The sequence below is a fragment of the Orycteropus afer genome, unplaced genomic scaffold (genome assembly GCF_000298275.1).
Source record: "Orycteropus afer afer isolate SDZICR_OR568_19922 unplaced genomic scaffold, OryAfe1.0 scaffold00246, whole genome shotgun sequence".
In the NCBI taxonomy this organism is placed as follows: Eukaryota; Metazoa; Chordata; class Mammalia; order Tubulidentata; family Orycteropodidae; genus Orycteropus; species Orycteropus afer.
In genome coordinates this window covers 93,979-104,415 of record NW_006921833.1, presented here as the reverse complement: position 1 = coordinate 104,415, position 10,437 = coordinate 93,979, and the positions used below count along the sequence as shown (strand labels likewise).

Here is a 10,437-nt window from a genome sequence, read left to right as displayed (position 1 = left end):
TCAGTCAATTTCAAATGGCAGAAATTGATAAAAATCTTTAATTTCTTCATCTTTGGCTTTGGTGGTTGGTGTGTAAATTTGAATAATTGTAGTATTAACTGGTTTTCCTTGTAGGCATATGGGTATTATCCTGTCACTGACAGCATTGTACTTCAGGACAGATCTTGAAACATCCTTTGTGATGATGAATGCCATACCATTTCTCTTCAAACTGTTATTTCTGACATAATAGATCATATGGTCATCTGATTCAAAATGGTCAAAATAAATTTCAACTCACTAATGCCTAGGATATCAATGTTTATGTGCTTCATTTCATTTTGGACAACTTTCAATTTTCGTAAATTTATACTTCATGCATTCCATGTTCTGATTATTAATGGATGTTTTTACCTGTTTCTCCTCTAATTGCATCATGCCCCATCAGCAAATGGAGGTCCTGAAAGCTTTACTTTATCCATATAATTAAGGTTGGTTCTACTCTGATGATGTAGCTCTTTTCCACTTGTAGTTAGAGTGCCTTCAGACCTAAGGGGCTGGTTTTCTTCCACTGTATTGGACAATATTTCAGGGCTATTCATAAAGTTGCCTAGGAATGTGTCAGACTGTGTTTATCTGGTATTCATAAGGTTTTTCCTGGCCAATTTTTTGAGAAAAGGATGACCTATTACTTCTTCCTAGTCTGTCTCAGTCTGTAAGGTGAGTTGAAACCTGTGCACCATATACAACCCTGCTGGCACTTGAGATACTTGTGGCATAGTCTCAATTCTCATAGCAACATGCAAGCCACCACAAGTTTGTCTCCCTTAACCGTCCGAAACCTCTTCACCCTCCCCTTACCTGGATCCTGCTGCTCTATTGTCCCTTGCTTTCCTCCCCCTTCCTGCCTCTTGGGTGTGTGGTCTGTCTCCCTCCCCTGACCTTCATTCTGAGGCTCCATCTTGGCCCCAGCTCCTCCCCTGCCTCCTGTGTCTGGGTGCCTGGCCTATCTGCCCACCCTTACCTGGGTTCCCTCACCTCTGTCTCGGTCCTAGCTCCTCCCCTCCTCCCAGGTACTGGTGCCTGGCCTGTCTGCCCTTATATTAATATATGTGTGTATAATTTGAGATATATGTATATATAATTTCCAACCTATCTAGGAATTTAGCCTTCCTTCCTCTCCTATCCCTAGTAACCAACAAAGTTTCCTTCCATATAAACCTATCCTTGACTTTTTGTAATAGTGGACTAATATAATATTTATCTTTTTACTGATTGACTTACTTCACTCAGCATAATGTCCTCCAAAAAGGAGTTCTGGTAGTATAGTGTCTAAGGTACTTGACTGCTAACCAGAAGGCTGGTGGTTCAAACCCACCAGCCATTCCTCGGAAGGAAGGTTGGGCAATCTCCTTCCAAAGTGATACTGCCCTGGAAACCCAAGAGGTTCACTATGAGTTGGGTCCAAGTTGATGGCACATAACAACAACAACAACGACAACAATGTCCTTCAAGTTCATCCATGCTATGCGGTGTTTAAAGATTCTACATTATTCTTTAGGGTTGCATGGTATTCCATTGTGTTTATGTACTGTTTGTTTATCCACGCCTTGGTTAATGGGCACTTAGCGTGTTTCTGTCTCTTTCTTATTGTGAATAGTGCTGCAATGAACGTGTATATATATATATATATATATCTGTCTGTTCGTGGACATGACTATACTCTCATTACAGATGAACACATGTTATCCCTGTCATAAAGTACCCAGTATCTCCAAAAGTATTGTGGCATCTACTCTAATACCAGAGTTAATATTTTTCTAGCACACATATTTTTTTCTTATAATTGGGTAAGAAACTGTCAACAGGAAAACAAGATGGTTCACTCATATCTAAACTTTCTGCATAGTAAACATGAAAAGTACATCCTGTAAATCAAAAATGTCCTTGGAAATCAGTTATCTCTCAGTGTAAACAAACCTGTGCAGTCCTGAATATCAGATCATAAAGAGCAGGTACATAGTATTTGTCTATTTGTCAGTTGAATTGAAAAAAAAAATCCAATTATAGAAGAGTGCAATGTTTCAGTTAATTGAAAATAAATGATAATAAATATACTTACAAATATAACTAATAAACCTATTGTCTTGTTATTTATTGACTTTCATAAAAACCAGTCTGTAAATATGGCTATAATTAGCTGAATTATATGACATTTACAGGCTACAATACATAGCTAATCAAAAATAAATGGCAAACAGTTAAAGCAACTCACCTCAGAAGTCATCAGCATCTGTTAAATTAGAAAGCGTTCTATAAATCATATGACCTACTTTATTTAAGAGATCTAATTGTTGCTAGCAGATTGAATTGCAGTTCCATGCATGTATATGTCTAGATGGTACAGAGGCTACCAAAGGTATTGTATAACAACTTTCATTTATTTTTCTAGCCAAGAAAATACATATGCCTTCCAGTAAAATCTTGACTTGAAGAAAAGCAAACTTTGTAAATGTTATTGTACTCTTTTAATTTCAAGGGGTGAAAACAAATATTGTTTTTAAGCTATAGAAACACTGTTTTAAAAATGTCTCTCAAGTTTTCTCTTGAATTTTTTGCCTGGGGGCTCTGCCAGAGTGGAAAGTGGTAGGACTGGGAGACTTGAGCTGAACCGATACTCAGGCAGACAGACTCAGCTGTGTATTAGAGAAGGAGACAGATCCTCTCAGGTCAATCACAGTGTCAGAATTGTTAGATACTTATAAGCATTAGGCCTGGAAGAGAGAATAGACAAAGTTTATAAAAAAAATGTGTTCGTATTTTTTATTACTAAGAATACATATTACTCAGAATATGTCCCTTTAGCATGTGTTCAATCTACAAAATAGTTTGTTGTTTCATCTTGTTTGTTATACCTTTATATAATTTTTCTCCTTCTTGTCTGCTTAGTGTACCTTTTCTTGACACCCATCCCTCAACAAATAGTTACTGAATCAAAAAATATTAACCCTTTTATATATTATTTGGTGGTGTTAGTGGAAGAAACCATATGAAAATTCTTTCCATGTCAAACAAAACAAGGATGTGAATATAAATTATTATTATGTCTAATCTAATAATACCCAAAAAAGTTTGAATGTTCATATCATAGCCTGTTATGGCACTGTTATGTGTTATGAGTTTGTTAATGCTATCATTCAGTAAATGTTTGAAAATTGGATTGCTATACATTCTAATAGAGCATAAGAACACTTTGCCATTTAAACATTAACTGAAAAAGCATGAATCATTATATACCAAACATAATAGATAAGGTGTGCATAGGAACAGCCACACAAGAATGTTTTATGAGAATTAGGTGATAAGACACTTACACTGGAGCAAACTACAAACAGCCTGAATACCTGTCTTTTAGAAATAGTGATAACAAGGAAGAAAGAATGTATGAACAAATATTTATTAAGCTCCTCATGTCAGCCAGACCTCATGGTAGGGGCTTTATATGCATTATCTTCTTTTATCTCTTTTAATACTCATAACTATATTTTAAGTTCTGATGTATGGAACTGGCTCGTACTGATTTGCAAAAGCTCCTTAGTAGTGTAATGTCCTAAATCTACATTGATAGAATAATATCAGCCATTGTGGGAATATAAACAACAGATAAATCAGCAAATATGACAAATCAGGATTTTTTCCCCTCTCTTCAAAGTAAGGTATGCCACTCATGCACATGCATTATATAGTAGTTGGTAGTATTTGGGCTCAAAAATCCATCTCAACCCTAAAATTCTATTATTTCAAAGCAATTTATCTAGAAATTTTTATTGAATTAACTTCCTTAATTAGAGTGAGTATATTTTTAGCACTTTCAGATTGTCCACTAAAGGGTTTTCATTCAGAAACTTTAATATTTTTTTGGTTATATGATTGATTTTGTAAACTGAAAAGGTGTTTGTGTTCTATCATGGGACAGGTTTCTTAATTTAGTAATGACAAATGTTTTTTATTAAAATAATACCATTATTAGTTATTAACATTTTAAACTATTTCTGATTATGTCTTTAAGTATTCTTTATGTTGGTATCTTGCAGTGAGGCCCACAGTAATTGAAACTGATGTTTATGTAAACAGCATTGGACCAGTTGATCCCATCAACATGGTGAGTAATGAATATAAAAGACATCTGGCCTATAGTTCTTGAATAGAGAACTTATATAATAGAATAAATATGAGATTGATTTCTGATAGCTAATTCTGAATGAGTTTAAGTCAATGGAAATGATCACCATATGCCAAGTATTAGGAACTAGAACTAAAATATCCCTCTATGTAGTAATTTGTCAGGAGCTCTGGTGGCACAGTGCCTAAGACATTTGACTGCTAACCAGAAGGCTGGCAGTTCAAACCCACTGGCCACTCCTCCAAAGGAAGGTTGGGCAATCTACTTCTGTAGTGATATTGCTTCAGAAACCTAAGGAGAGGTAGCTATGAGTCAGATTCAACTCGATGGCAGTGAGTGTGTAGTAATTTGTAGTCTATAATTCCAATGTGCTGTATTTGGGAGAAATCATGCCAGGGCACAAAAAAAGTTTCACCTGATCCATCAAGAGTTGGTCCCTGAAGAATTCTAGAAGAAGATAACCAGAAGACCTAGAGGAAATTAGTCAGAGAAGGAAAAGGAAATACTGGCAGAGGAAAAAAACATGCACAGAGGTATAGAGGAATGAAGTGCCATCTTAAGTTTAGGCAAACTTAAAAAAATTGGTGTGACTAGAATTTCAGCTATAAAGTAATGAATTGAAGATGAAAGGATTTTAAGGGTTTTATTATGCATAATTTTGTAACCCATAGTTGTTCTTGTTGTTGTTACATGCCATTGAGTCAGATCTGACACATATCAACCCCTCTTTTGGTTTCCGAGACAGTATCACTACGGAAGTAGATTGCCCAATCTCCTGTCCGAGGAGTAGCTGATGGGTTTGAACCACTAGCCTTCTGGTTAGCAGTCAAGTGCCTTAGGCACTACACTACCAAAGCGTTTGTATTATATCCTTTCTGATAATAAAAATGACTGAAGACTTCCACTCAGGCTATGTACACAGACAAATTTATATTTTCAATAGATCATTCTTAAAGTAGAAGATGGATGTGAGACTTCATGTCCAGAGAGGTCAGTTAAGAGGCTTTTGCATTAATCGGGACAATATATCTGGAAGGCCTTACTAGTTAAGTGGCAATCAAGCTGGAAAAGCCAATGGCACATTAAAAAAAAAAAAAATCGCATAGAGGAATTTTTCAGAATTTCTAGATTAATTGCTCGAGTATGTTGAATCCAAGCTATGTAGAAGAAAGACTACACAGTTAGTAGAATTATTATATGAGACAGGGGTTATAGAAGCATATGTCACAAATGTGAATGGGGCATTCAGGATGAATGTAAATCCACTACCTGACTTTTAGTTTGTTGTACTGTGGTGGCTTGTGTGTTTCTGTGATGTTAAAAGCTATGCCAACTGTATTTCCTATGGAAATTACATTTCCTATGCCAGCAAAAACCCTCAGGGTGGACAGGTTTCAGCAGACCTTCCAGACTAAGACAGACTAGGAAGGATGGAGTCATCCACTTCTGAAAAAAAAGTCACTGAAAACCTTAGCAATAGCAGTGAAACATCATCTGATATAGTGCTAGAAGAAGAGCCCCTCAGATTAGAAGCCATTCAAAATATGACGAGGGATAAGCTGCCTCCTCAAAGTAGAGTCATCCTTAATGATGTGGATAGAGTGAAGGGACCTTCATCAGCTGATGGGCATGACTCAAAATGAGAAGCAACAGCTGCAACCATTCATTAATAATTGGAACATTAAATGTATGAAGTATGAAACTAGGACAGTTAGAAGTTGTCAAAAATGAAATAGTCAACCCATAAAGATTGGTATCCTAGGCATTAGTGAACTGAAATGAGCTGTTATTAGCCATTTTGAATCAGAAAATCATATGGTCTATTAAGCTAGGAATAACAAATTGAAGAGGATTGGCGTCACATTCATTGTCAAAAAGAATATCTCAAGATCTGTCTTAAAGTACAGTGTTGTCAATGATATGATAATATTCATATGCCTGTAAGGAAGATTAGTTAATACTATTATTATTCAAATTTATGCACTAACCACTAAAGCCAACGATGAAGAAATTGAAAATTTTTAACAATGTCTAGTCTGAAATTAACCAAACATGCAATCAAAGTGCATTGATTATTACTGATGATTGGAACGTGAAAGGTGGAAACAAAGAAGAAGCATCTGTGGTTGGAAAATATAGCCTTGGTGAAAGAAATGATGCTGGACACTACATGATAGAATTTTCAAGAACAATGTGTTATTCATTATGAATAACTGTTTTCAAAAAACATAAATGATAACAATACACATGGACCCCACCAGATGGAATATATAGGAATCAAGTACACTACATTTGTGGAAAGAGGCCATAGAGAAACTCAATATCATCAGTCTAAAGAAAGCCTGGAGCTGACTGTGGAACAGATTATCAGTTGCTGATATGCAAGTTCAGGAGCTCTGATAGCATAGTGCCTAAGGCACTTGACTGCTAACCAGAAGGCTGGTGGTTCAAACCCACCAGCCACTCCTTGGAAGGAAGGTTGGACAATCCTACTTCCATAGTGATACTGCCTCAAAAACCCAAGGAGGGGTAGCTATGAGTCGGGGCTGACTCAATGGCAAATAACAACAACAGCACAACGTGTGCAAGTTCAAGTTTAAGCTGAAAAAAAGTCAAAATAAGTACATGGGAGGCAAAATATGACTTTGATTCTATGCCACCCAAATTTAGAAACCAACTGAAGAATAGATTTGATGCATTGAATACCAATACAAGATGAATTGCAGAGTGACGTCAAGAACATCAAACAGGAAGAAAGCAAAAAAAAAAAAAAAAATCATTATAAAGATAAGAATAGGAGCTCTGGTAGCTTAGTGCCTAAGGCACTTGACTTCTAACCAGAAGGCTGTGGTTCAAACCCACCAGCCACTCCTCAGAAGGAAGATGGGGCAATCTACTTCTGTAGTGATACTGCCTTGGAAACCCAAGGAGGGGTCAGTATGAGTTGGGTCAAACTTAACAGCACAGAACAGAACAAGAAATGAAAAAAAGACCAAAATTGGGTGTTAGAAGAGGCTATGAAAATTGTTCTTGAATGTTGAATAGCTAATGGAAGAAATGTTGAAATAAAAGCTGAACAAAAGATTTCAAAGGGTGGCTCAAGAAGATAGAATAAACTGTTATAATGAAAAGTACAAACACTTCAGGTTAAAAAAGTAAAAGGGAAGAACATGCTTGGCATTTCTCAAGCTGAAAGAACTGAAGAAAAAATTTCAGTCTCTGGTTGCAATATTGAAGGATTCTATGGGCAGGATTCTATTGCACATAAGTTCATTATGAGTCGGAGCCAACACGCTGGTACCTAAAAACACAGCAATATGGGCAAAATATTGAAAAATGCAGGAAGAATCAAAAGAAGGTTGAAAGAAGTCCAAAGTCCAAGCAGCACTGAAGGAACTGGCAAAAACAAGGCTCCAGAAATTATTGAAATATCCACAAATCGATGCAGCTCTGGAGGTGCTTACTCATCTATACCAGGAAATTTGGAAGGCAGCTACCTGATCAACCAACAGAAGGAGATCCATATTTGTGCCCATTCCAAAGAAAGGTGATCCAACAGAATGTGAAAATTATTGAACAATATCATTAAGATTGCACACAAGTAAAATATCACTGAATATAATTCAACAATGGTTGCATCGGTATATTGACAGGCAATTTCCAGAGATTTGAGCTCGATTCAGAAGAGGATGTGGAACAAGGTATAACATTGCTGATGCCAGATGGATCTTGGCTGAAAGCAAAGAATACCAGAAAGATGTTTACCTGCAAAAGCAGTTGACTGTGTGGATTTTAACAAATTATGGATAACAATGAGAAGATTGGGATTTCCAGGACACTTAATTGTGCTTATGAGGAACCTGTACATAGGCCAAGAGACAGTCATTTGAACAGATCGAGGGGGTACTTCATGGTTCAAAATCAGGAAAGATGTGTGTCAGGGTTGTATGCTTTCACCATACTTATTCAATCTGTATGCTAAGCAAATAATCCATGAAGCTGGACTACATAAAGAAGAAAGCAGCATCAGGATTGGAGAAAGATTCATTAATGACCTGCAATATGCAGATGGTATAACCTTGCTTGCTGAAAGTGAAGATGATTTGAAGCACTTATGGATGAAGATCATAGGCTACAGACTTCATTATGGATTACATCTCAACAAAAATAAAATGAAAATCCTCACAACTGAACCAATAAGCAACTTCAATGTAAATAGAGAAAAGATTAAAGTTATTAAGGATTTCATTTTACCTGGATCCACAATAATGCTCATGGAAGCAGTAGTCAAGATATCAGACATCATATTGAAATGGGCCAATCTGCTGCAAAGACCTTTTTAAAGTGTCTAAAAGCAAGGATGTCCCTTTGAAGACTAAGTTTCTCCTGACCCAAACCATGATATTCAGTGAATAAGAAATACTGAAGAAAAATTTATTCGTTTGAATTGTAGTATTGGTGAACAATATTGAAAATACTATGGACTGCCAGAAGAGTGAATAATCTTTCTTGAAAGAAGTACAGCGACAATGCTTCTTGGAAACAAGAATGGCCAGACTTCATCTCATGTACTTTGATCATGTTCTCAGATGATATCAGTCCCTGGAGAAGAATATCATGCTTAGTAAAGTAGAGGGTCAGGGAAAAGGGGAATTCTATCAACAAGGTGGATTGACACAGTGGCTGCAATGATTGGCTCAAGCACAGAAAAGTTATAGGGATGGTGCAGGACTGTCCAGTGTTTCATTCTGTTGTATATACAGTTACTATGGTTGGAGCTGACACAATGACAATTAAAAATAATAAATATAGATTTCAATGGAAAGGGGAACAAACACCATGTAAAATAGCTTACAACCTCCAGAATATGTGAGATAATCTAAGGAGAGATGCAGATTCAGAAAAAAAGTGATCTGAGGACCAGGTGATATAATGAGATCAAGATATGTAACATACGTTGTTGTTGTTATGTGCTGTCGAGTTGGACCCAACTCATAGCGACCCCTCCTTGGGTTTCTGAGGTGGTATCACTATGGAAGTAGATTGCCCAACCTTCTTTCTGAGGAGTGGCTGGTGGGTTTGAACCACCAGCCTTCTGTTTAGGAGTCAAATGCCATAGGCAGTAAGAGAAGCACAGAGAAGAGGCATATTAAAGAACAGTCAGAAGATTAGGAGAAGAAATAGGAAAATAGGCTATTATATAAAATGAGGGATTAAGAGGAAGCAATAATCACTGATTTCAAATAGAATAAATCTAGCCTAGTGGCTTTAGCAATTAAGTGGTGCTGGCTGATGAGATGACATTCAACAAAATTGTGAAGATAGGAAAAGACTAACAGCTGGCTTGTATGTCCCTACTCCACTCTTATATTCATCACATATTCCAACTTCTTGCTATGTTGTTGTTAGGTGCCGTGAAGTTGGTTCTGATTCATAGTAACCCAATGTACAATATAGGGGCATCCTCACAATCATTTCTATGTTTGAGCCCATTGTTGCAGCATTATGTCAGACCATCACATTGAGGACCTTCTTTTTTGCTGAACCTACACTTTATCAAGCATGAATACCTGCTCCAGGAGCTGGTCCCTCCTGATAGCATGACCAAAGGAAGGCTAAGTCTCACCATCCTCATTTCTAAGAAGCATTCTGGACAAATTTGTTCATTGTTCTGGCAGCCCATGGTATATTCAATAATCTTCACCGATGCCATAATTCAAAGGCATTTTTTGGGCTTCCTTATTCATTATCCAGCTTTTGTATGCATATGAAGTGATTGAAAATGCCATGGCTTGGGTCAGGCACACCTTAGTCTCAAAGGGATATTTTTGCTATTTAACACTTTAAAGTGATCTATTGTAGCAGAAAACTGTATGAATAGAAGTGAAACACCATCTGTTATATTAATGGAAAACTTTATGAATAGTACTGAAATTTGTCTAATACAGTGCTAGAAGATGAGTCCCTCAGGTCAGAAAGCATTCAAACTATGACTGGGGAAAAGTAACTTCTTAAAGTAGAGTTGACCTTAATGACATGGTTGAAATAAAATTTTGGGACCTTCATTTGCTGATGGGGCATGACTCAGAATTGGAAGAAAGATGTGCAAACATTCATTAATAATAAGAACATGAAATGTAAAAAGTATGAATGTAGGAAAATGGAAAGTTGTCAAAAATGAAATGGAATGCATAAAGATTGATATCCTAGGCTTTAGTGATCTAAAATGGACTGGCTTAGTCATTTTGCATCAGATAATCATATGACCTACTGTT

General features: G+C 36.6%; 1 protein-coding gene across 1 annotated transcript in view; it reads left to right on the top strand.

The window, feature by feature from the left end:
* GABRG1 (gamma-aminobutyric acid type A receptor subunit gamma1) overlaps positions 1-10,437 on the top strand; it is a 155,642-nt gene that overhangs the window by 87,953 nt on the left and 57,252 nt on the right. The window contains exon 3 of the mRNA XM_007949425.2: positions 4,074-4,141. Coding sequence (XP_007947616.1) covers positions 4,074-4,141 — 68 coding nt within the window. The remainder of the gene's footprint in view (positions 1-4,073; positions 4,142-10,437) is intronic.